Here is a 27,526-nt window from a genome sequence, read left to right as displayed (position 1 = left end):
TATAAAATAAAATAAAATAAAACAGAATTTTACTCTTTTTTAAAATTAAATAAGTAAACTAAAAAGAAATAAAAGGTCCTGTAGTGAAATCAGCGGGAATCGAACCCGGGACCTTCCGTATGAGCGCTAGAGTGCCTACCACTAGGCCATTGCGTTCTTCTTAATAAGAAATGTTTGGGAGTAATATATAAAGGTCCGGATGCAATTGCGCAATTAAAAAAAAAAAAACTAAGTCCGCGCGCATGCGCATTTGTGTGAAGGCTCTGCATGAATAGAAATTGCAAGTGAGCGCGCATGGCAACTAGACTCGCGTAATAAAAATCAGAGTTGTTTAAGTTGGCGCGCATGCGCTCATCTAATCAGGGCGATCTTCATGGCCAAGTCAGCGCAACGAGCACGCGCCCCTGGAGTCGAGGCTGGCGCACATGGTCGTGGCAATTAAACAAAATTGGTTAAACACGCTGACATGATTAAATAGCACATAAGGCGATCAGAGTTGTGATTTTTTCAATGTACAAATTTATTCAAACTAAATTTTACAAATGTTATAAAAACGAAAAATTTACAGTGCTTGCTGTTCTTCCAAAACCTCAGCACATTTTGGCATAATAAAGAACGATTTTTAATAAGTTTTGTTAAATAAATGTCGAGCGGAAGGCGCGTTCTCGAAAATGAAATGTTTAGCCAAACTGTGCTTAAAGCTTGTTCAAAATGAATTGAAAAGGCGCTAAACTGTCGTAGATAGATACAAAAATCAAGAGCTTGCGAATATTGCAATTTCTGCCCAGCACCATGGACGTCAATCGGTGGGGGACGGGGGCAGGTACCCCACTTTTTTTAAAGTAGGGGGATATCATCCCCACTTGTTTCGTCCCTGAAAAAAAATTGTAGCCAACTAATACTATAATAATACTATAGCTCAGACTACTGAGCTGATTCAATAACCCCAAACTCGAAATTAAATGATGTTTAAAAGATGATATTTTGCCCCCCAAAAATGGTTTCTGTGGTCAGAAATTTTCTTAGATCGCACCACAGAGGGTCTAGAGTCCACAAATTTTCCGGGCCTTTAAGAGCGCCCCGACCCCAGCCGTTAGCGCTTCGCGCTTGCAGTAGTGCCGGTCCCCCGCCCACACTTTTGAGAAGCAACTGACGCCCTTGCCAAGCACATTCGGCGTGAATGTTCATTTCTTTCCAAATTGACCACGGAAAAGTAACAAAAATGTGCGTGTGCTGCGCTGGGTTTCGGAAACATGTCAATCACATACATTGTATATTGAACCCAACTTGTCTGGTTTGGCCACATACCGAGGATGGAAAACAACAGAGTTTTAGACGCCCCCTGCTAGAAACAATGCCTAGACGGGGTAGGCCAAGAAAGTGATGGACAAATGACTTCATGGTTAACAGCACCAAGCGCCAGACAGACACGATTGGAGAGCGAAAATTCGTGGAGCCAACGTCCTTCGGGACATGGTGCAAGATTAGATTAGATTTATAAATTAAATTATAAGCTTCATGTTTATATCAATCTGAAAATCATTTAAATTGAATACCATGCAAGTTACTACTAATACTTTTAAAATACGCCAATATTTCGTCAACGAAACATTCATATTTGTTATTAGAATAATGGATAACCCTAGAGGAATTGGTGAAAATTAAATATTCAAAAGAATATTGCATCTTTATGTCAAGTTTCTTAAGACGAAAATGTTTAGTTCTTCAGTATTGCATGATTTCATAGACTTTTTCAGAAAAAAATACAACCCAAACGAAAAGAGCATGAATGTTTAAAAAAAACGATCCAAAAACCTATATTTTTTTTACGATAAAACACAATTTATATTTTTTTTTCGATAAAAAAGAAAACAAATCACTGTATCGGCCGAAAGACTTTGGTTTATGATATAGTTATTTTTTATTTGTTTTAGGGTTTATTTTTGTTTTAAGCTTTTTTAGTTTTTGATTTGTAGTTCCATATAAATAGGTTCTCTTTTGTTTGAAATCTGGAACTTGTCTCTATAAAGTCAATTTCCTCATGACTTTTCCTTTCAAAGATCCTGAGTTTAGTTTTGTTTAATTAGTAAATCTCAATAGAGTCTGTTTAGTGCGAGTTCCTCACAGTGTGTCACTTTTGCAGGTTATTTTTGGTGGAGAATCCAGGTAGGAAATATATATATTTTTAAGTAAAATTTAACCAAAATTGTTTTAATAGGGAAAAGTCTTCTTTTTTTTTTAAGAGTTTTTCTTTTGGGTCACTTGCGGTCTTAAATTATTTAGTCAAACCAACGCATTGTTGTTTTAGTGGATTTGAATCGGCTTTGGGGTTTTAGTCTCAATTTTAGGTTGTTTTAGGTTAAATCTTTGCGTTTAGTTTCTGGTTTCTGATTTTAGGTTTGGCTTTATGTTTTAGTAAATTTTAGTCATAATTCTCGTGGTTTTTTTTTTTTTCATTTGGTCATTTTGGTTGTCTCTTGAAGTTCTTGGAAATAAATTCTTTTTGTCCTCCTTTGGTTTCAAACCTAGAATGTGAATCTTATCTCTATTAATTCAATTTCCTCACGACTTTTCCTTTCAAAAATCCTGGGTTTACTTTAGTTTTGTTAGTTAATCCCCATTGAATCTTTAGTTTTACAAGTTCCCCCATAGTGTGTCAGTCTTTCAGGTTACACATGCCTTTATGCCGATTCCAACATGCATGCAAAGGATATTTCATTCCGATTTAAAGATGGAAAAAAACTCTTTAGTTTAGCATTTCCCTGTGCGTGATACCCCCCCCCCCTCCCAAATCACACTTGAGATTCGGATATCACAAACAATGGATATGTGAATGGCTGGTTATGAAGACATGTCTTGCACTGGTTTGGAAGTTGCTTCATACGTTCAATCACATTTTGAACATCTTCTTCTAGCATGGTTGAAGGCAGATTACGTGCCATACGAACAGCTTCTCCCTAAAAGGAATAATAGAAGAAGGAAAACTAATCAATTAACTGTAGGCACATATGTGATGCGATCAAGCTACATGAGTCGTTTGTTGACCCTGGTCAATTTCTTTTATTACAGTTTTGAAAAGAGCACAATATCAGCATTACTGCTGCAAAAACTGCATGCTCATACCGTCTTTAGTTCAAAAATTATGGATGTTGGAACACCAAAAGATGTGATGAAGTGATGTGATGAAGTGGAACTATTTTGGCCTGTATCTCCAAATAAAAATTCTCGACAAACGACTCATTTAGCTTGATCACATATGTTCTACTTCTTTCTGAGCTTGATGGAACTGTCATAACATAGTTGGGTTTAGAACAAAGAGTCATTAGACGCAGGGTTGAAAAATTTACAGGATATTGCTCTCTTGGAAAATATTATTATGGTAAGCGCAGATTCCGTTCAATTTGCTGTGTAGTCAAACATTCTGACTTTGAAGTATATTTCAGTAGATCTCAATTACAAGTCACCAAATTAAAAAGCTCACGCTCATTTTGACTACAAAGGATGAGTAATGAATAGCATAGGTTTTTGTCATTCTGAGGTGATTCATGTGGGCTGGCTGTACATGAAGGCAATAGCCAAAAACAGACACAAAAAAAAAGATCTGTATAAACTTGACTTGACTTGATCAACAAAATGCAATTGATGCAATCACATACAAATGTCCTTATTCGGCCTTCCTGAACATCACATATAGTGCACTAATCAATCAAAATGGCTGCCACAATGCAGCAGTGACAGTATCAGTTACATAATGCAGTGTACCATTCCTCAATCTAGTGGAAACGATGTCCAACCTCCAAATTTGGTGCATGTTCTCACAGTGACAGCCAAGAAATTCCTTGTCGAGTCTGGGACAATGGAATTTTGAATTCTAGGATAATGTAGGATGTTTGCAAAATTCCTTGTTTACCTGTCAAATATGGAGACTGTTGGGGCATTACTGTTTGCGCTAGTAAATTAAGATTCTTTACATACATGTACAGTACCCAAAGCCATTCAACCGGTCTACAATGGCATACTTACTTTCAGGTAGTTGGCTACTTTCAGTGGTCTGCACTGCGACAGAGTACAAGACTGCTTTGTAGTTATTAACTCCAGTAATTCCTGAAGGTCCTGGATACCATAGCAACTGACGGTGGTTGCCATAGCAATGACCTGTACTTTGACCTCCACTGTTTCTGAATCTGAAAATGAGTTTGAATGAGATGAATGATGGGCCAGTAAATATATATGAAAAGAAATGACTTAAACTTATCTTTTGAAGGGAAATATTATGCAAATAACCAAGTTATTTCAAGTAGTAAGAGGATTGTATGCAAAAGTCACTTATATCCAGTAGCGTAGCCAGGAATTTTTCAGTGGGGGGGCTGGAACATTTCATGGGGGGGGGGGGGCATCATGTAGATCAATGATAATTTTTTAGAAACTTAAAATCTCAGTGGGGGGCCGACGGGGGGGGGGGGGGGGGGGGGGCGACAAGGTTTCATTTGCCCCCCCCCCCCCACGCCACTGCTACGCCACTGCTTATATCTGACTGCATAGGAAGAAGCATCTTACCCACTGTTTGTTTGATTGTGAATCCATTGGCTGTGAGTCTAGTATCAGTGTAGTACATGGCAGGGTCCGGTGGATTGACTCGTTTGGACATCTCAAGTAATGTAGCCCAGTTGTCATGACCGCCTACCATGCTGGATAAAAGTAAACAGACAAAAAGATGACGCTGTTTTATGTGCTTCTTGTTGCAAACGTGCCTGTCAAAGACCTAGTATAGTCACCAGCTCTAGACATGAAATTCAAACCCAAATGCTCTTCACTAACTACACATGTACAGCTCAGCCTTACGTTCATACATGAGACGGCAGACCACGCTTCTTACCTTGGTGACAGTACAACAGGGACTTCAACAGGTTGGCATGGCAACATGTGATGAGCCAGTAGCCTGTGAAACAGCAGGGTCTCTTCAACCCTGTAAACCAAGAAAAAAGGAGGGGGGGGGACAAAAAGGGACAAAAGTCAATTACTGGCTTTCCTGCTTGCAACATGTACATGAAATCAATTTTCCATATCTTTTCCCTTATGGTGTCATTTTCTTATAATCACCAGAGACAGTCCTTGGCAACCTTACCCTCTACACATACATTGCGTACCAAAAGGTGATTGGTAAGATGAGGTAAACTAATAAAGTAATAAGTGACAGGATGGTTTACCTGTATTGGTTGAAAACCACCACTTGGTTACCATGGTGAGCCAGCCACACATCATGTGATGCAAGCTGACCAATCAGGTTGAGTCTTTGATCAGGATCAGTTTTCCTATGAGAAAGTAAGTAGTTCAAAGATTGACCTGTACTATTGAGAATACATGTACATGGATTGTGTTTCAATCAGGTTAAACAAAAGTAATGTGTCTACAGGTATAATACAGTTGGAACCTTGTTTCTGTATTCTCCACAGTGCAGAAATATGACAGAGATTTTTCAAATGATGGCCTCGTTTCTCTTTTCTTGAAAGTGAAGAAATATTAACATGATTAAAGAGACAAGATTTGCCTATTCAGGCTTCGCAGGCGAATCGCCTGCTATGCAGGAAAGTCACTTGCTTCGCCGGTAATTATCTCGTTAAAGATCAACTCGTGAGCAAACAAACAAACAAAAATACACACCCTTAGCAATCTATACTAAGCGTTGATTTTTCAAATGTGGACATAACTTTGAAAGGCATAATTCCACTTACCTTTTCTGCTGGTGAGTTTCAAACTCTCTTCTTAATCCAATCAAATTGAATGTTATATTAACTGTTGGAATGTCAGGAGCTTTTGTCGGTAGAAGTTGATTGGCTGATTCCCGCTGTTGCTGTGACAGCAGCATCTTATCTATCAGTCCCTGATTCGATGCCTGGAACAGAAATGGACACAAAATTAGAAAAATTGGTGCAGAAAAACCCCCAATCAATCAGAGAGACAGAGACAAGACAAGCAGCTTGTAGTTACAACAGAGTGAGCATATCTTTTTCTGGAACCGAATGGCCAGCCTGTTTTTCATCTGACTGACTGGGTCACTAAGATCCATTCAAGACGCAATGCTACTACCTTGCCAAACGCAATGAAATACGACTTCTTTTAATTCAGGATGGCTCGGCAATCACACAGTGTTTAGAAACATCTGGCTCAGCACATTGAGTTCGGCATGGTACCATCTTTTGGCTCGACAGGGCTGCCGCGTATTGTCGCTCCTAACGGCAGTGGCACGGCACTGTGCCATTGCCGTGCTTAACTCAATTCAATTCAAAGTAAGGGCAAACATTTTAGGAATACACATGCTCACAATACCCTCTCTCGCGTCCGCATCACTGTGAGTAAATTTGATGAGAATATTTTGATCGCACTGAAAGTTCATTTAACTGCTGGGCATGCAACTGGAAAGTCACACAAAAAGAGGAAAGTCAAATCTTTTCAAGACTTTGCACACTTTTATCTATTTTTAATAGCACACATGGGAAGTATTAAAGTGGTACAACCCATGGCGGACTGGTAACGTGTGAGGACAGCTTACGGCACCGTCCGTGCACCCGGGCCTCAAGAGAACAGAAAATTAATGGGTTGTGATCTAACATGCAACAAAAATATGCAAATTAGACCCATGCGCATCAGTGTTTGCAAAACCAGTCTTCGAGTGCAAAGCTGTAATACTCGAGTTGCATGAATACAATATATGGCTGAGTAAAGTGCCCACCAACCACTCAACCAACCCACCCACCCACCCACCAACCAACATAAGCAGCTCAAGCCCACGACGGGTTTCATACCTGCCGAAAAAGAGGAAATCAGCTGAACCGAGGGAAGTAACCTGGCCAGTTACTACAGATGCATTAAAGTTTGACTTTTAAGTTTGACGTCTAGAGCAGCTGTCGTGCTGTAAATGATCTGTTGCTGAACTTGTGTCAATTAATTCGGTGTGGCAGTACCACGGCATCTAGAATGGGCCTGAATGAATGAATGACTGACTGAGTAACCGAGTAGAATGAAAGTCCTATACTGTGACTTTCAGGTCCAGCTCGACTAGGCAAACCTAATCTTGTGTCTTTGTAATCGCAAGGCCATCAACAACAATCATAAGTGGACAATATCAAAGACAAGTATACACAATGTATATCATTAGCCTTCAGGATAAGAATGGTATTTACCAGAGTAATCTTTCTCTTTTTGCTTGGAGGTGCCTCTAAACCTGTTCCACGCTTGAAGCCTAGTTTCTTCTGAGCTGCCTCCAATTGATTGCGATGTCTGCAACACGATTACAAAAAAATCTGGCATATGAAAATTCTCTCATTGACAGGCAAAGGTAAGGGAACTTTCTCAAACCGAAGTTGTGCTTTTTAAAAGAAAATTTTGCAAATAAAAAAAAATTCAAATATATATATTTTTTAGGGTGGGAGTTAAGCGAAATATTTGGAGGCTCGAGCTTTAGAAATGTAGAAAAACACATTGTTTTGTTTTGAGTATTATAATATTTCTACCTTTCTGTATCTCTCCTTGATTTCTCCTCATATTTTGCTTTCTCCATTTCTTCCAACTGTCTCCATTTTTCGGCCACAACTTTTGTGATGTCGTTAAAACTAGCTCTTGGGTTCTCCCCCAACACTATTGTGAAATACATGTATAATCAGAAAAATGTGCTGCATTACATGTACCAGTAACACCTCAAAGTGAACACTACAAGAAGGAAACTGCACAACCTGAGACAAGCATGTTGCACCCAGATATAGATGTAATCAGCAAGGTCTGAAATATTTGTTAGTGTCTTTCCAATTTCAGGTCTGTCATTTTCAAGTTGTAATCAAGAGGGCACTTCAATTTATGGCTGTATATAATCATTTCAAAATGCCTCTAAATTTTTTCTGAATATATTTCAAAATGGTTTTGGTTTGGAGGGGACAACAGAGACAGACAGGTAGAAGAAGTTCCCTTTGTATCATATCATGCAATTCTCTATAGATCCTTTGTATTACAGCCATCTTTGAGGTTAAATTTCTTACCCAGTGGTCTCATTTCCTTGCAGAAAAACTCATATGAACTCTGAGGTCTTCGAATCGGTGAGCCACAAATGAGATCGTACATAGTTCCTTTTCCAATCTTCTTCTCCAATGAGGGTCTCCGCTTAGGTGATGTTCTCTTCCCATTGGTTGGTGTAAGATCATCTGCTTCCTGATTGGTTGATGATGATGATGTCATGCTGTTACCCAAAGTAACAGTGTGTGGTATCCTGGCCAGTTTATTCTGGTTTGTGTTTGTACAATCTGCTGGAACTTGAAAAGGTGACTCAGAGTTTGAAGTTCTCTGATTGGTTGAAAGTTGACCTGGTTCAATGTGATTGGTTACTAGTCTCTCCTCAACCGCTTTCCTGGGGATATGGAGTGTTGCAGGTTCAAGTGGTCTGCCATCTTTGTTTGTTAGTCCTCTTCCTTTACTCCAGTCGGTAAGATTGACTGATGATGTCACTGATTGGACATTTCCAGCAGTTTCCTCGATTAGATAATCACACATTGTTGTATTGTCTGCTTGATGTAAAACATTTTGGTTCATTAGGTCACTTTCTGGGCACTTTGCTTCATCCAAAGCAATAGTTGCTGCAGTTTCATCCACTTTCTCCAGCTCAAAATCAACATCATCAAAGATACTAAAATTCAGCTGGAATATGTTTTGTTGTATGCTGTCCCCGACAGTCTGATCATTGGATGCACTCGGAAGATTCTTGGTAGTGGTGGGTACATTTTGTGCAGAGCAAGGTGTTTCTGCGATCCCCTTTGGCTCCTCGGTGGCTTTGCACACTGGAACATCATGGTTATGATCTTGATGAGATGGCTTTCCAAGATTAATACTTTGATATACAGCACTTTCCCTTTCACAGTCTAATTTCTCAATAGACCACGTATTTTCATTCTTAACACCACCATCAGAAGTACATGTAGGTACATGATTGTCTTCAAATGCGGTGTTGGTGTTGCAGAGAGTTCTGTCATTAAACCCTAGTTGAGTTGGCAAGTTATCTACTGGTTGAATGTTGTTGGCCTGTTGGTGTGTGGAGTTTGGGATGACTACATCAGCAATGTGGTCATCTGCTTTTCTTCCATAAACCTCATCCAATAAATCGGACAGGACCGAAAACACAACTTCCTGTAAAATAACAGACATCCATTGCGAGGTCTGAACATGATCTTTTCATTTTTAACCACTTTTGAATAACTAGCCCTGATTTCAAATTAAAAAGGAACTACTAAAGGTGTTTGTCATTCAGCCTTTAAGAAAAATCATGATCAAAATATCAGGACTTCCTAACTTTTGTAATTTCGCAAAATCAAAAATTCGCTGTTCACAAATGAACTTTACTTAGAAAAAGACTTGAGATTGAAACTGCAGAAAGAGAAAGTAAACCTTCACCCCAGTGAATCCAACCACATCTTTCAAAAAATTACACAGAGTGTTATCACACTTAGCCACTGTTAGGTTTCCATTGCAGGGGTTTCCCTTAACTTTTTCCTTTACTGGCCGGCCGGGCCAGTAAACCAGAGTTTTCACTGGCCCGCAACCTTTTTCACTAGCCCACATGTTTTAATAGTAACTTTCGATCAATTCACCATAAGCATTTCTGATAACATTTTTGATAATAAATTATGCAATATGAATACAATCGGCAATTAGCTTAATCATGTACATAATATTGCATGTAGTTCAATAAGTGATGTCAATGTTTCTTTAATCGTCCATGCTTTAACATAGAGCAAGGCTTTAATTAACAGGAATCAAATAGGGGGAGAAGTTATAATCAAAATTTATGCAGTGTGCTTCGTTCCGAACTTAAGGCTTTAGGTGTTCTATTTCCGACATGTTTTGATAAAACACGAACTAAAAAAGCGTTATCTTGAGGAACAAGATAACATTGCACACAGTCGTGGTATTAATGGGAGTTTACCAAGTTAGTAACTGAACTGTTTTAACTTGTTTAAAAATGAGTGAGAAGGCCAGTATTTTCAAAAAAAATCTCTCGCGCGCGCCATGCATTTCTAGCGAAGAATGGTGCAATCAGCGTGCCTAGCCAAGAAGCGCTGCGGGCGGGCGACCCACGAACTTACGCTGGTCACGTCAATCCATAACGTTTTCCGGAGCACGGTCCACTTTACATTCACTAGTCTTTACATTCAAAATAGGCCCCTCGGATCTCATATTGTCCTCATCTTTTCGGTACATTCGTTTGATAGTGTTCAAGAAATCATCCCAAGAATCCGTTCGGGCACAAGTTTTGGCAGTGAAACTGTCATGAAAGTTTTCTCCTCGCCACGTTGTATGATACGAATACGATGTTAACATCCGTACCGTGTGGACTGCAGACAAGTAAATCACGTGCGCTGCATGTGTGCACAATGTGTAATGGCAAATACACGTTGATTCGCCTCATGTTCGTCGTTGGGATTTCAATGCACAGCGCACTGCGAATATACATGGAGTGATACGAATTCGAACTACCGATGTTTTTATTTCGGTCGGCGTGGCAAAAGTATTCATGTGTTGTATCACCCTTAACTTTTTATTTTGATTGATTGAAAAATAGTGTAGGGAAAACTTCGTTATTTTTATTTTTTTTAAACAGTTTTTTGACTCACCCGTCGGACTACTGAGAGGAGGGTTTTGACTCGCCCGCCGCTGTTTTCACTCGCATTTGGCGAGCGGGCGACCGCTAAGGAAAACCCCTGCATTGGATCGCATAGGTGTTTTGAGCTCAACAGAAAAACCAACCTCAATCACGTCTCATCAGTCCTTTAAGTGACTCCTACCTTGTTTTGAAGCATTACTTTAGTTTTATTTGGTTCCAGGTTCACATCCACATGATGCTGAGGTAGGCTGATGCTTATAAACATGACCAAATAACGGACGGACACCATGTCATGCTTCACTGCTTGACAGTATGATTGCTTCACCATCTACGGTGCAAATAAAATGAAATAAAGCAAAGTTGAGAACATCTAAAACAGGATTACATGTAACTCACTGTGGCATACATGTATCTGTGATATTGAGTGTGGTTATACTAAGGTATTTAGTTCATACCTTCTCAATATCCTTGAAGATGATTGGTCGACCATTGATTGCAATCCAACACCTGTCTGATACAGCTCTTGATGCTGATTGGCTGTCTGCAGATAGACTTGGTACAAAGCCTTCTATTCGCACCTACAGGTATTGAATTGAGAAGTTAATCAGTTAAGTCATCGTGAGTCAGGTTGGAAATTGTTCTACCTGGACAATGCCATAGAGTGCGGTGTACATGTATGTCCGACCACATGATGTACAGTACATGTACAAGGTTGTTAAGGTGGTTCTGTACAGTCGACTCTCACAATACAAACTCAGCTAGACCAAACCAAAATATATGTTTTATCTGAATTTTATAGTAACCCTAAAAGGGCCGGGGGGGGGGGGGGGTGGTGCAGAAGCCGTCCCCAGCTCCCTCAACTTTTTCGGCGAAACCCTTGCAAATACAAAAATTCCCAACCCGAGCTTTCCTGACTTTTTAGCCTGGAGTCTTGCGCATCTGTTGATGCCAAAAAAATAAAATTCTGACCATGGGTAACCGTGCAGCAACAAATTTTTCTGAGCTACACGACGTGAAAACTGAAATTAAGTTTGCAATATTCCAAGGATTTAAGTTTGCTAAACCAGAATTTGTTTTAACAGTCTATGTATTACCGAGAGTCGACTGTAATTGTTTTCTACTCATTAAACGTCATGTATACGCATCACATTCACTTTCCCAACAGCATCTCATTAGGGTTAAAGTGTCTGATATGGAATTGATGGAATTGCCCACCTGTTATTGAGTGTGACTGGGTTTGGGCAAAGATTGAGTTATTAGTACCCATCTATGAGATTCTCTCTCGAGTCTACGAGATCCTCTCGAGTACTGAAAAATTGTTAATGTCTGAGCATTGCTTTATTATCTTTTATACAATGCCTGGATAAATACCTGTCATCTGATTGGTGGATCATTGACCATGAGTCATTTAAGTATTCATCCCGTCCCAACCCATGGCCCAGCCGCATCACAAAATTGAAGTTCCATTACACACTCACACAACTTATCAATCAGCTGACAATGATTTATTCAGGCGTTGTATAAAACAAATGCCAAATTTTTCACATTTGTGCAACGGAAAGAATATTTTGTTTTCATTGTTAACAGATGGATTGTTCCATTTCACTCAGCCTTCCAAAAACATTCCACCCGTCACCTAATGAAATTATTCTTACCATTGCAATAAAAAACATTCATTATATATACTGTTACCAAGTGCTTGTAAAGGGCTGAGCTGTGATGTTTAAGGAACTATTTTACAAAAAGAAAAACAGCTATTTTCAAACCTCTAAAATCGGAGCGAGAAATATGTTCATCTTACCTCAGTCTCGTCGTCCAATCGCTGTATGTATTGCATATGAGACATCACACTAGATCCCCAAGTGTTTATCAAAGCTGCCTTGTGATTGGCTACTTTACATTTTTGCCAGAGGGAGCTCTTGTTATGACTGAGCGCGAAGCGTACTGCAGGACGTATGACACCATAGCTCATTACCAACTCCTCTACTTTCTTCAGTTCATCCCTTCTTCTCTTGGCATTGGTGTAGTACTGTTTGCGAACCGGAACATTCTTGAATAAATGCATCGCAGTCACAGTAGTTCCTGAAGTCATAATCAAATAGAATAGGAGCACTGAAATACAGACTCACGTAAAATGAATATTTTCAAGTATCTTCAAGCTTCCTAGAAGGGGAAAACAACTCAGAACAAAAAATCCCCAAAGAAAACAAATATGAAGTTGCTTTTAAAATTATGACAATGCCACCTTTATTTCAAGATTCAGCTTAAGATTTGTACACTGACCCTCTGCTAATACCATCCGAAAGTAAAGGTGAACTGGAAGAGGTGTGTCATGACATCCAAATTCTGAGCCTTTCTTAGGGTTCAACTAAGAAAGATTTAATTGTACAAACCATTTCCAAGATGAGATGGTTTAGATGTGACAATTTCTCCTTCGTGATCCAAAACATAATGGCGTCCAAACTCATCATCTTGTGTCTTTGTTACTATGGTAACTGAAGACATGGCACAGAGTGATCCCAGAGCTTCGCCACGGAAACCGTATGTTGCTAGATATTCTAGATCAGCATGCTGGGATATCTTGGATGTGAAGTGTCGTCGCGCCATAAACGGAGCATCAATGGGTTTGATGCCACTCCCATTGTCTCGCACCTCAATTTTATCAAAGCCATAATTTTCCTGCAAGAATCATCAAACAAATACGCAATTCAATACTCAGACAAAAAAACTCTTTAATGCATTGTAATTACGCAAAACACAACGTTGATAATTAAAAATGTTCAAAAAACCAAGGAATACCACGCCCACTTGGGGTCAACATGCAAATGGTATCAAAGTAAACATACGGCAATTGGGGGCACACTGATCATTCCTCTCAGATTCACAGCAACAAACAATGTACGATGATAAATCCCTTGAGCAAGTTTTCGCTAATTCCACTTTTCAATTGCAAAGATACAAAATGTACATATGTAGCTCTCTGTAGGTGATGTGCATGCAGGGGAATTTATCAGGGATAATGAATAATTCAGATATTTCGGAAATTTCCAACGTCTGTCTCGCTGTCTGGTCAGATGATTGTATGAACTCATCCCTGGTCGATTTGCCCCAGGTTTTTCTTATACACCTCTTTATGATTTTTTTTTTTTGGGGGGGGGGGGGGGGAGGGGAAGGGAGGGGGAAGTGGCTACTTCACCAAGCTAGTGTTCGCGCGGCACCCTGCTACAATGTAGTATCAATAAGGCCAAAAAAAAAAAGTCTCCGGTTTCTGGTATGCGCGCGCGTCGCCGTAGCCATGCGCGTCGGCAAAATGAAAAAGTTTTTTTTTCAATACAAGATGATGTCTCAAAACCGCCAAACTCACTGGTTTGACTGGAATTCTGCTGCTGCACAATTTTAACGTGTTTTTAGATGGGGTTATGATCGAGAATAAGCTTTATGTGGCCTCTCTGGACTCCTATATATTGCACTAAGTTTAGTCGGGCACCATTTGCAGTCATCAGCCGACATTTGAAGCCAAAAAAAAAAAAAAAAAAACAGGTAAAAAAAAAAAAAAGCCGCGTCGCCACACCACTTTTGGGGTAAGCTCCATACCAGAAACCGGAGACTTATTTTTTTTGCCTAAAAGTGCCAACTGTTGATTTTAGTCAGTAAGTGGCAGGCAAAAGCTGTGCCTGCCGACTTCATGAAACCTTTCATTAAACTCCGCGTAGTATCACTGAATAAAATCAGCTTGAATGAACATTTAAATGCAATATGAAGGTTTCTGTTGTGTGACATGTTATTGATAATCTTAATCTGGGCAATGATAACCTTAAATTATCTTCCATAGGATGACTGTATAGGGTAAACTGGGGTAAAAACGCCCATGGGGTAAAAACGCCCACTTGAATTGTTTCCACTGCTAGTAAAACATTATTAGATGAATTACTAAATGGAATATATTTCTAATAAGTACAATGTAAATAAAAATTAATAATAAAAAGAATTAAATTCATTAATATATTTGAAGGGTACGTAGGTGCTGTTGAAAAAAAACTTGAAAAAAAAGTTTCAAAAAATGACCGTCGAAGGTTTAGCCTATATCGCTTAAAATCATTTTATAAAAAAGAGTATTTTATTTTTTTATTATTCTTTAGTTGATATATGTTAAGAAGGGTTAATTACATAATTATAAATGATAACAATAATAAAATCTATTTTTATATTTGCTTAATAATGTTTTTTGAGTGGGCGTTTTTACCCCGGGCAAAATCAGGGGTCTCGGGGTAAAAACGCCCAGTACATTTCTTGACATAAAACTCTATTGCAGCCTCATTTATCATCAAAAACCTCACTATTAGAACTTTCTACAGCCATATGTCTCTTGTATGAGTAATTATTAGCTATTAGAGTCCTACCCCATAAATATTGAACAGTGTATTGTGTGAAGTGGGGAGGTACATGCAGGCGGTATCACTAACTGACGTTACGTAGGGGCAAGGTATCTGGCATTTGGTAGGGAATGCCCGAGAAACCATGAGCTCATGGCATTTTCTCAAGAAAAAACAAAATAACACCTTTATGGTGATTTGAGTATACTTTTAATAACTAAAAATGACTAGAAATGGTTCTAAGACCCAACTAGACCGGTTTCTGCTCTCATGCTACATGTATACTAGCAGAGCTTCATCAGTAGTAAGCCAATATCGGTATTTTATATTCGGCTAAAGTCGTGTCAAATGTTACAGTGCATAGATACCGGTAAGTGCATGTAATATAATTTTGTGTCAACCTCGTGATGAGTCCAATTCCCGGTTAACGATAAACATTGATTTGACAAGTAAACCTTTCAGACTTTTGGCCTTTTTATAGGCAGGAATTGGTTCGCTGAGATTGCATAATTTCGGGTGTTCCGAAATTAAATGTCAGTCTTGCAGCAATGCTTTTGTTACATGTAGCTGCTTGGTTTTGATGTGTGGTGTGTAGATTATCTTGAAGACTAGAGGTGGTTCTTTTGGTCGTGTTTCATTCATGATTGCTCACAGTTTTCAAATTTTACATCATTTATGACTGGCAATTTCTTCTTTCTTGTGGTTACAGAGTAGAAGTTTCTCCATGATTGCATTTCTTTGCTCTAAGAAATCGGTCTCGTTGTTACAGAGATTTGCATATCTTAGTAGTTCTCCTTTGATGTAGCCTTAGGTTATCAGCAGTAGGCTAGAAACATACTATGGAATGCCTAATAATATTGACTATGCTTTGGCTCAACATGATTGAAATAGATTTTCAATATTGGCAGGCATTATACATTATACAAGTTTGTTATGGGTGAATTATGTACGCTAATGTTCCGCTTCCTTCCACATAAAAATACCTGTTTTAAATGATCAAGTTTGTAGTTATAATTAACCAGCTGTGTTTGAAAAGTTATTTGTACTTGATGAAGTATCCCTCAATATTAAATTAATCACAAAAATATGACTATACTACAGGGAAAGCTGTGGTATATTCATTTTTTTTTTTATAAATGTGGGCGGGCGTTTTTACCCCGAGGCCCGGGTAAAAACGCCCGCCAAACTTCATCCCAAAAAGGGGGGAAAATTTCCCCTTATCAATATAATGACCATGATTTTATATTTGCACCTGATAGAGGAGACATGTAGTGCATAAAACCACATGTTTATTTCCTAGTGTCTCCAAGTAGTACTGAGATATTTAACAAAAACCTAAAAATCGGGCGTTTTTACCCCAGTTTACCCTACTATGTACAGAACTAGTGACCTTTGATACCATTGACAAACTTTACTGTAAGTTTTCAGGCTCTTGGTGAGGGATTATGCAAACCCATGGGCTGGTGCCCTTACTACATGTATTGTTGAAATCCAGGACGAAATTATTGTATTTCTTCTGCATTCCTTGGGTGTAGTGGTATGTATTCATTTTACAATACAGGTTAGCACTTCACGGATGTGGCCTGTTATGCAGCAATTTGACACAATTGAACTTACATACATGTACATTGCATGAGGCAGAGTACAGGGCGGTGGTTATTACTTTAAAACGTGTATGGTTTTCCCCATTTTTAACTTAACCAGAGCTCTGTTTTTACTGTTTTAAGTCTTGCGTGTAACTTTTTTATACTTTGCATGGACATTTTCATGTTTTTCAGGTAGGAATTTAAGGTCATTTTGTAAATTACCTCTTTCTTTTAAAGATCTTTTAAAATTTGTATAGCGCTTAGGGACATTTTGTGTAAAGCGCTATGTCAGCATCATTATTATAGGCATAAGGCCCAAAAGGCTGCGTTGTTGTCACACTAAAAAATTATACAGACCGGTTCATAAACACATGTAGGAAAATAATGTTAGGTTGTAACTCTTTATTATGTTTGTCTGTTACAGTTATACATGTATGTACTTACTTTGTTTACTTTAGGAAGTTTTTAACAAACAATTTGGGTAGGGAAACATATTTTGTTTTAGATTTTGGTCGAATGTGGCCATAAAAAGTTTTAGGTTGGCAATCCAGGAAGGTCAGGTTACCATAAACACAATCTTTTTTTTCAGTCTGAGTAAACATGGTAAACCTTTTGTGCATTCTAACAAAGAACACCCTCTGCGACACCTGCAAGGGCGGTGTCAGGTCAATACATTACGAGCCTACTGCCATTTCTGGCAAAACTCACACGTTTTGACACGTCAGCCAACAGTTATTCCCCAATTTTGGCAAAATCCACACTAATTGAAAACTGTCTTTCCTCAATTTCTCACATTCCAGTATTTGACGTCGGCTGCTTGTGGCATCATCACCATGTCAGATCAACTCAAAGTCATACTGTGGTGTTGTCCACGTTCACTGTCCACAGCTTTCCTCAAGTGCATGAGTGCTGTTCCTGATTCACAAATGATTTTTGAGTTGTATAGCACTGCAATGCTCTTTGGTCCGGACAGACTGGCAAAAACGGACATAGCACCACTTGAACGGAATATTCCAGAGAACATTCTTGATGAACGTCGGAAAGACCCAGGGTGTGGTTATCCAGTTTCTATCTGCAGCAATGCATGGGTAAAGCATCATCTCAAGACAGGATACCCGGACAAGAAGTTTGTCTTTGCTAAGGAGATGGTATCATCACTAATGGGCAAGTTTCAGTTTCTTCCAGAGAGTGGATACCGCCACGCTTTCCTCCTTCGTAACCCAGCTAAACTTTTTCCATCCTGGAAGAAGCTCATTTTTGAAATCTTTAGGATGAACAACATCCCTGTTACCATGGAGCAATTGGAGATTGACAAGTTATCAGCAGAGATCATGCCACCAGGGAAGGCTTTCAAGGAGATGTACGATTTGTACTCTTACATCAAAGAGAAAGATCTGGATCCAGACCCTGTCATCATAGATGCTGACGACCTTCTTAGTGACCCAGCTACCATACTATCTGGGTTTTGTCAGAAGTTGGGCATTCCTTACACTGACTCACTGTTAACTTGGGATGAGGGAGTGGATGTTCTTGAGAAGTGGGTTGTGAGTGAACCAATCAAACACATTATCCTGAATGGAGATGGGTTTAAGAATTTCCGTAGCAGCACAGGATTTGCAAAGCCAAGCAGCAAGGATCAGGCCCCTGAGTCACCTGCTAAGTCACCTGACCCATCACCTGATATTCAGCGTCTGATTGATTTCACAATGCCATACTACACAAAGATGTATGAACAGCTGCTCGAGTAACTACAACGTACAAATGTAGTTATAATATACTTGTTTTATAGAAAGAGATTAGATTTATTCATACTGTACCGTAAAGCTTCATCAGTTGGAAAATGCCTGGAATTTTTATCTTTACATGTACTTTCGGTGTTATTCATGTTATTCATGACAATGGACGTTGGTGTCAGTGACACAAGAGAGAGAGATAGGGAAGAGTGGAGGGTGGCAACCAAGTCCCGAGATGGCCCTCGCATCACATGGCATGACATACATGTACATGTACCGGTACATGTATGTATACAGGTTTACGTGTCTTATTGTACTTCATTATCTTATTTGAGTGTTAGTCCTTTTTAGAGTTAATCCTTTTTTCTGTTAAACTTTTACCACTAATCATTCTTAACTTTTGTAATGTTATTGTATACATTTATTAATGGGCTAATCATTCAATTTTAATTTGTTTCGATCTTTTTTGATGTCATAGGCTTATGCTTGTATTATTATTGTAACAATTTTGGTGTTTTTTTAAAAGGTTTTGGAAGGTTTTTAGTTAATTCTTATTGATTGTTAAGCATCTTTAGCATCAATTTGACGGATTTTGCACTATAGGCTATAGGATTAGTATTTAATACTATCGCAAATTATACCAATTAGGATACACTTTAAAGCATGGGAAGTTAATACCTTTGGGGGACATGTGGAAGTAAGGAGACATTTCAATGTCCCTAATGCCTCAGCTCCTCGTCGCAAAAAGGCTAGATCGATTGCTCACAGTCCAATTGGTAAAAATACTGAAAATTCTTGAAATTCAGGAAATTTGGGTTAGGGGTCACGAAAGTCGGATTATTATCTATGGGAATGTCTCCCTAATGGTACAGTACCGGTATATACCGGTATTTCAGTTATATTACACATATATACATGTAAACATGTAATACATGTAATTATTATTATTATTATTGTTACTTGTATGATGTGTCATTGAAATTGAGGTCGACTTTTGAAGTTTGAATGCTTCCTAGAATGGGGATTTTACTTCAGCTTTAAGGGGGAAAAAAATTCCCCCAAAACACATTTAATAACTAAAAGGGATTATAATTTAATTCAACACTGATTGTATGTACTCAGCAGATCAGTGGAACAGTGGGCAAGTTTAATTTGCAAAATAATGCAACTAAAAAATGAATGAAATTAATGTTATTATTTTGTCAGGAAGTGTATGGTATTATATTTTATCTGATGTTAATTGAATAACAGACAATGGAAATGTAATAACTGATCTCTTACATGTACATGTCAATAAAATAATGCATGAAATTTAAGCTCTGCTTTTCTTTTCAAACATAACTAAAATTACGATTGGACACTAATGTAAGAGATCTTCCAACTGAAAAGCAACAACTCAGATTAAAGGTTTTGTCAGAAATTGAAAAGCATTGTAAGTAAGGGTAGAACATAGCAGACTAATTGCCCACATTGCTGTGATAACTGACCAGGGCTGAGATTTGGGGGATTATTACCCAAAAAAATGGGGAGGGGGCCGGATGATTTTTGTTTGAACCCAGATTATTCCTGTGTCCATCTACAGTAACTTTGTGTATTTTCGGAAAGACTCCAAACAAATTACCCATTGCAATTCCTTTACTTTTAAACCAATTACAGAAAAAAACAACCCCATCCCATCAAATTCCAACACCAGGCAGTGGCGCACCCAAGGGGGGGGGGGGGGGGGGGGGGGCCCTCGGGGACTTGATGATCATTTTTAGATTTTTAGTCCCATGATTTGACCTTGGTGATCCCCTTGGTGAGCCCCCCCCCCCCCCCCCCCCCCCCCCCCCCCCCCCCCCCCCCACCAGCTAAATCCTGGGTGCGCCACTGACACCAGGGTTTGTTGGAATCTGGTGGGATGAGTACTGCACCAGTAAACTGCTTTACACTGGATTAGGCATACCACCATAATCAGAGTCCAACAAATTCCAACACCATATACAAATGTACATGTATGTTGTTGGAATTTGCAGGAGTGATGAGGAAGGTCCTAATAAATCACTCTATGGGTTAGGGTTAATGAAAACTTCTGACTTAAAACCCTCCCTCTCTCAGTGACAATCTGGAGAGTTACCCTATACATCAAAATCTATCCGGCGATTGATTTTAACAGTTCTTTAAGCTGGCCTCATATTGGTACAATTGACACTAATTTGACAGGCTGTGGTACATGTGTAGGTATATGTATGTTAACTGAGGGTATCATGCCTTGACTGCAGACCTCAACTTACCAATTTGATTTCAATATTGTCACTTCCTGCATCCAGTGAATTCTCAATGAGTTCTTTGATGACGCTTACAACTGATGTAATAACTTGTGAGCTGGTGACAAGTCGTATTGTATCCGAGGAAAGCTTCCGCATACAGGCCATAATCAAACTTCCTTTAAAATAAAAAAATAATAATAAAAGATAATAGAGGGCAAATGGACCATTTTTGTGATACACTGTGGATACAGGGTCCCATTTTTTCAGAAACTTCTACAATCTAGTTTCTACAACGTAGTAAGGCCAAAAAAAAGAATAGTTCTGCTTCCGGTTACCCGACCGACCCGCTTTTTTTAGGCTGCGACCCTAAACATTTTATCGGCAATTCCAAAAAAAAAAGAAAAAAAAGATTGAATAAATAAAAATTAAAACCTTATGTCTTGTCTGTCTTCACAAAATACCTCTCAACAACCCTTTTGCATCAAAAAATGCTTGTATTTATTGTTTTCTTACTTACATTCGCTATTTTTTCAAAAGAAACCTCCGTTATTTTTACAAATTCGCTGCGCGATTCAACTACTTCGCTGTCTATAATCACGTGCGTAATAAGCGCAATGCGGCGACGACTGGTTCCCGCCGCGCCGCACAGGGACCAATTATGAAAAGGCGGGAACTAGTCTGTGCACGGCTATGCGATCGATAGCGCTAGCAGTAGCATGGCTATGCAGCAGGCGCAGGCACGTGCTCTGTCAACTGGTCGGACTCAACATCGTAAAAATGCTGAGAAAGACATCGTAAAAATGCCAAGAAAACACCGATGGAGAAAGAACATTTTTGCAAGTTAATTCACAGATTTGATCTAGCTTGTCTGTGTATGTATTTTCCGTGTTCACAAGTTCATTTTGAGATTGCACTACTCGTATTTGGAGTGATACAATGCAGCATGTTTCCTGAAATGTTCGACCCGTTCGCTGCGGGCCACACAGTCATGTACATGTACAGTGCATCACACACTTCAGAGTTTTGGCCAGCTCCCCTTCTTGACTAGCGTTGTGCCTATGGTGCGAACGACCTGAATTTCCCACAATTATTTTTACGAATTATTGAACGTAAATATATTGACAATAATTAAGGTAGGTTTTATTCACTTTTTGTGGCCATTTTGTGTATAGTTTTTGTAGTGCAATGGAAATAGTTCAGGCTAAAACTTCGCATATAATTGAATACCCCATTCAATCTGCATAAAAAAAATTGGCAAAAAAAAAATAATTTCCGACCGACCGACCCTATTTTTGAAAGGCATGTAATCGGAAGCAGAACTATTTTTCTTTTTTTGGCCTAATGATGTGCATCGGGAACTTGATAGTGCGCTCGGTGGCCACGCCACACTAGGGTTGCAGTCACAGTGACTGTCAATAATATTGCATCACCTAAATTTCTCAACTGTTTCGGTTTATTTCGGTATATTTCGGTTTTTTCAAAAGATGGCTAAACCGACCTGACCCGACCCGAAAATGAAAATTCAAAACCGAAACCGACCCGACCCGACTGAAAAGATGGACAAACCGACCCGACCCGACCCGAAGTCATGTTGAAATTTTGATACGCAAACGTGTGCAAATGAATCTGGAAATTTCACGAAAAAATAGACATCTGAAAAAGGCAGCACTTTCTGATTAGCCTATAATAAGAGGGTGAGTATGCTTCTAAAGCAAAAAAACCTACAATTAAAAAACAAACTAAGCCTAAATGTGAAAATCAAAATTTGACAAAGTTTGACACGTTTTTGTACATGTGGAAGTGTGGCCTATGTTTACGGAGGTAGTCCAGTAAATTGGCCACATTTATGGGGCTACCAATAATAAAGCGCCCTCTAATTTACTTCATGCCCACTCCGCATCTGCACATCCACGCATCCAAGACGGAGTGTGTAGGTTGGGTTTGATTTTAGATAGGGAAATAAAGTAGTGAGTCCTAGGGTTAATAAAGTTGTGAGTCCTATAGGGTACATAAAGCGCCCTCTATTGATGACAATTTACTTTATGCCCACCCGGCGTACACGCGCGCATGCACCCGGCATATATCTGCGCCCACGCAAGTGCCATTTTACTATAACACCGCAATCCCCGCATCCAACAACAACAACAAAACTTTCCCGCCGTGGCCCTGCTCCCCTTTTTTCAACACTCCGCTATTTGATGATAAAAAGTTTGCCCGAATTAATTTATACTCACAAAAATCGATCGTTCCTCACTCAGGTTTAACTTTGGCGGCAGCTATCGAACAGAGCTACATGTATCAGTACAGCGCCCTCTATCAAAGTAAAGTTCGCCAAATAGGAATGTCAGACAAGTCGACCGTTGAGACAACTCGACTCGGGACAAGTCGACCGTTGAGACAACTCGACCGTTGAGACAAGTCGACCGTTGAGACAACTCGACTCGGGACAACTCGACCGTTGAGACAGCTAAAGTGCACGGCACGTGCACGGTACGGCCACGCGGTTGACCGGAGATGCGCGCACAGGCCCGGCAAAAACGAACGATGTGCACGGACAATCACGCTGCGCTATATCGGCTCTGCTCTGTTACGTGTCATAACTCCCAAACGGCGATCAGCCGCCTTCAAAATCCCCGGTACTATCCCCAAAACTAGGCCCAAAAACATGCGAGGCGACTTGTCTCAACGGTCGACTTGTCTTTCCATTTATCGCACATACGATCGAGTTGTCTCAACGGTCGAGTTGTCTCAACGGGCGACTTGTCCCGAGTCGAGTTGTCTCAACGGTCGACTTGTCTGACCCCCCCAAATAGCACCGACATGACTATCAATCGGCTAAATTGATTGGCTACTTTAGTAGTGCATTTTTCTGTGGTAAATTATGTCTTAAAGGTAGTAGAACAACAATAATTATCCTACACCAAATTAAAACTGATAAGTTTTTTTTAATTTTGTAATATAATAACAAAATGATCCAATTTTATGTCTGAAACAGAAAATTAAATGCGAACAATCGCTGCACTGTAATCCAATTGTTAAGCAGCTTACACGGAGTACAATCCTTGATAAGGTGATGTCAACATCTAGTCTGGTGCTGTATTGTCATTTAATCAACGCACAAACAAGTATTCGTTTTTACAGAAAGAGACAGGGTATAGTTCGGACTGAATGTTTGTGAGTGACGTATGCATCGGCAACTGGTAAAACTAATGTAAAACTAAAAGTAACAATTTGTCAAAATATTCTATTCTCATGACACATTACAGTTTTAACCGAGGTTTGTAAAGTGCTACGAAGTCATTGATACGTTAAATTTAGGAATAGAGTTAGTACAAGCTGCTCTGACGGAGATAATCGAGCAGCCCCACCTGACCTGTGCGTGCGGCCTGCGAATTTTCTTTTCCCAACAAACGACATCCGCATAAATGGTTGTCTAGCGCCCTCTACGACACTTTCGTGATATACGTACGCAGGTATATTTTTTATTAATTTCCCCATGTTTTGTTGAGTAGTGCGGTAGCTCAGTCGATAAACGGTAGGATTTTGCACCGCGAGGTTGCGGGTTCGAATCTCAGTTTTGCAACCGAATTTTTTTTTCTTTTCTAATCTTCCCAAGGCTTTGGACTTGGAGGACTTTTTTTTAAAAGGGAAATGAAGTCTTAATTTCATAATGCTCGAAATCATTTTTTTTCTAATTTTATACTTTCTTCTCATGCTTAAACGCCATATAGCGTACACCCATATGCGGATGTTGTTTGGGAAAAAAGAAATTGGTGTGCGGCCTCTGTATTGCTGGGCTGTACGTTCACACGTCTGTACTGAGGAGTTTATTCCAAACACTGGCGCACCCCCATTCGGCATTTTTTTTTATAGGCCTATGGTTGTATTCTATGATGTCTCATCTCTTGCCCTTCGGGCATGCCGGGTAGATTAGGTAATCTTTTTCCAAATTTTTTGAGAAATTTAGAAATCTTTATGGAGTCCGAGTCCGTATGCGCCAGTATCGGACTAAACTCCTCAGTAGGTTGGGAAACCAGACGTGTGGCCTAACGTACAGCGCAGCAATACTAAGGCCACACAAGTGGGGCTAAGGCAGTACACATGAACCGTCGTGCTGTGGCTTGCATAGTTTACATGCTAATTCTATTGAACATGTTGAAGCTTAATATTCGTGATTACCATTCTGATGATGATCATGATGATCACACAGCGCGGAAAGGAACAGATGTGATGATCAATGCCCATCATGCCCATGATCATCATCCATATCGTTCCTTCATCCATACAGTCATTTTCCTAGTTCTGCATGTTCCGGATAGCAAACATCATTCAAGCTGCTTTGGGCTCAAGTTTCCCAAGTTTAAGCTCTTTTAATTTTGACCTTGCGACGTCAAAAGTACCGATGCCACTTTCCTAGTTCCGGATCGATTAAATCAATTCAAATTGATCAAAAACCGCTTCGCAATTCGCGCCAAAAAAATTCACGTGAAAAAACAATTTTTCATACATAACCAGCAAATCAAGCACATTTTCTGATAAAGTATTTGAATTATTTTCGAAAAACAGTTCATTCAAGAGAATTCCAGCAAATTTCAGCAATTCCAGTTACTTATTTTGAAATGTTTGTCTGCAGCGCAGTGCCAATGGTACAAACTTGCGAAGACCGAAAACCTGTGACCAATCAAAGAATATGTCACATAAAATTGATTAGCACGGGTGCAGTTGGGTCCTACGTGCACGCGTGATCCGGAACTAGGCAAAAACATATGGCCATTCGTTGGTGAATTTTCAAATATTAGAGACTCTACAACTTATTTTGATTCAACAAACATTTGATGCAAGAGTTTATACAACTGTAGAGTACGAACAAAATACTAGTCGAAATTACTTCACACGGTCCGAGTGATGTACGAGGAGAAAATTGATTGCGGGAGCGGCGAATCTGTTATCATGGTTATAATTTCATTTGATGTATCACTAAAACTACTTTTTTTGTGTCTTCCTTGGGAAAACAGCTGGAAGAAAGCAGTCCACACCAAGAAAGATCTGCCAAGTTTACAAACATTTCTGGAGATATATTGTTCCAGATTGAGACAGCAGCCATGAAGATGAAAATATCAGAGCAGTCTTCGGAGCCGAGTGCTGTCGCCAATGGAGTGATCGAGTCAAATATAACTCCGTTTCATTCATGGTTGGGTAGTCGTGGCATGTGGATTTCATATCTGATTGGAACTTATGCTCTGCATTTGTTCTTTCTCAGTCTACCTTTCCTGAATGTAGCGATGGTGTGGACACTTACAACAGTCACACACAGCCTGGTCAGTCAAAGTTTCCTTCACACAATCCAAAATATAATATTTACATTTGTAAAAATTCTAGGACAGACCCTTTTCGAATAATTTAGTATTTGATTTTTTTTTAAAGTATGTTTGACCGAATATTCAGATATTCTAAACTGTCAGCTGCAACTGTGTGCTGCGCTGGTAAAAAGAAACACTAAGAGTGTGTCAGTGCGGAGATCGATATGGTATGCTGGAGAAGGAGTGTTTTGTCGACAAAAAAAGTTAGTCAACAAAATAGTGGCAGGTAGCAAAGTGCCGCAACGTCACGATAACATAAAATCACAGTCGTGTGTGTATGTGCGTAGCTTTTTTCCTCTAATATTTAAACCTGCAATCTTCAGTTGATAGAATATTCAGTATATTCAGGACAGCTCTAACAAATTCTTAACATTGCATGTAACTTTTATTTGCAATGCTTAAATTCTGAATCAGCACTTTGGTAAAATTCAGTCTTCGTTTCAACTTCGATCAAAACACTAATTCGGGTTGAAAGGGTGCAACTGTAATTGTACTTATTTATGTAACTATTATAATATCGGGAACTAAAGTTTACTTAAGTAGATGTTTTGATTTCATTTGTTCTTTATGTTTACACAGTTGATGTACCTACTGTTTCATTACATCAAAGGCTCCATCTGGTCAGATTGTCAGCAAACGGAGCGCTACTTAACTCAATGGGAACAGATCGACAATGGTGACCAGTTTACAACCACCAGAAAATTCCTTACCGTCGTACCTATTGTCATGTAAGTCACAATCCTCATTTGGGCCCTTATTAATAGTATTAATCCAATAATATCCATCAGCAGGCAAGGTCTGTGTGATCTTCTTGATCTTGGTAAACTGATCAATTGATGAACACTAGTCAATTGATGATTCTTGCCCTGGGCAGCTGTTACACAAACCCAATGAAAATGAATTAAGATTGTTTACATGTATACAATTCTGAAGACACTCCTGGAGAAGGGCACTGGGCTCGAGGGAAACAATCTACTGTCCGCAATGAGGGACAGAGTACGCTGGTGAACGACTGAACGGACTTCGTGAATACTCCACCAACACCTCAAGGCATTGGATAACTCAAAAGAGAGAGAGACAAAAATTAACCATTTCTTTCCGTATCATTTGTGTCTTGACAGGTTTTTCCTGGCCAGTTTCTACACAAAGTACCAAGCCACACATTTCTTGATCAACGGCATCTTTACCTTGATTATTGTGCTGCCCAAGTTGCCTATGTTCCATGGTGTAAGAATATTTAACATCAATAAATACTAACAAACAGCAAGCTTTAGGGGAATTGTGTTACTTATGAAAGATCAAAGTTATTTTGACAGATGGTAACACATTCCTGCTGGGAAATGTCATTGCTTATTTGTGAATGCATTTAAGTTTAATAAGAATTGTTTACAGAAATAAACTGGAGGCTTTTAATAATATAAGTAAATAGACTTTGGAGGATTGGGACACATTTACAATTTACATATTTTTTTAATTTTAAGTATTGTGATGTTATGAATTAATGGTTGCTCAGACTTGCTCTTTACTGTTGATTTTCACTGACAAGTTTTAAACAGACATTACAGATATCAGAGGTTGTCATA

General features: G+C 39.2%; 3 protein-coding genes across 7 annotated transcripts; 2 read left to right on the top strand and 1 right to left on the bottom strand.

Moving 5' to 3' along the window:
- Positions 1–496: 496 nt before the first annotated feature.
- LOC119719391 (PMS1 protein homolog 1-like) lies at positions 497–23,981 on the bottom strand. Of its 2 annotated transcripts, none has more exons than XM_038188830.1 (16): positions 23,957–23,981; positions 22,818–22,896; positions 20,608–20,759; positions 13,036–13,321; positions 12,444–12,724; positions 11,098–11,220; positions 10,824–10,970; positions 8,031–9,168; positions 7,512–7,635; positions 7,182–7,278; positions 5,733–5,893; positions 5,208–5,312; positions 4,877–4,966; positions 4,558–4,688; positions 4,024–4,184; positions 497–2,957 (listed from the first exon to the last, which is right to left on the bottom strand). In XM_038188830.1, exons 3-16 carry the CDS (start codon positions 20,746–20,748, stop codon positions 2,793–2,795), a joined length of 3,150 nt encoding a protein of 1,049 aa, XP_038044758.1. In that variant the 5' UTR covers positions 20,749–20,759; positions 22,818–22,896; positions 23,957–23,981; the 3' UTR covers positions 497–2,792. The 2 variants fall into 2 exon arrangements, 1 of the variants encoding a protein (XP_038044758.1); XR_005269920.1 differs by having other exon boundaries at positions 2,822–2,957; positions 4,562–4,688.
- Positions 15,888–20,030, top strand: LOC119719392 (branched-chain-amino-acid aminotransferase-like protein 2). The gene is made up of 2 exons (XM_038188831.1): positions 15,888–16,552; positions 17,402–20,030. Exon 2 carries the CDS (start codon positions 17,435–17,437, stop codon positions 18,347–18,349), a length of 915 nt encoding a protein of 304 aa, XP_038044759.1. The 5' UTR covers positions 15,888–16,552; positions 17,402–17,434; the 3' UTR covers positions 18,350–20,030.
- LOC119719395 (ORM1-like protein 2) lies at positions 23,688–27,526 on the top strand. 4 transcript variants are annotated; one of them, XM_038188833.1, is made up of 4 exons: positions 23,688–23,783; positions 25,599–25,901; positions 26,523–26,671; positions 27,065–27,526. In XM_038188833.1, exons 1-4 carry the CDS (start codon positions 23,769–23,771, stop codon positions 27,198–27,200), a joined length of 603 nt encoding a protein of 200 aa, XP_038044761.1. In that variant the 5' UTR covers positions 23,688–23,768; the 3' UTR covers positions 27,201–27,526. The 4 variants fall into 4 exon arrangements, with proteins under 4 accessions (XP_038044761.1, XP_038044762.1, XP_038044763.1 ...); XM_038188834.1 differs by having other exon boundaries at positions 23,729–23,860; XM_038188835.1 differs by lacking the exon at positions 23,688–23,783 and adding an exon at positions 23,874–24,056.

Source organism: Patiria miniata, unplaced genomic scaffold, assembly GCF_015706575.1.
Source record: "Patiria miniata isolate m_02_andy unplaced genomic scaffold, ASM1570657v1 HiC_scaffold_8, whole genome shotgun sequence".
NCBI classification, from domain to species: domain Eukaryota; kingdom Metazoa; phylum Echinodermata; class Asteroidea; order Valvatida; family Asterinidae; genus Patiria; species Patiria miniata.
This window is presented reverse-complemented; position numbering and strand designations above follow the sequence as displayed.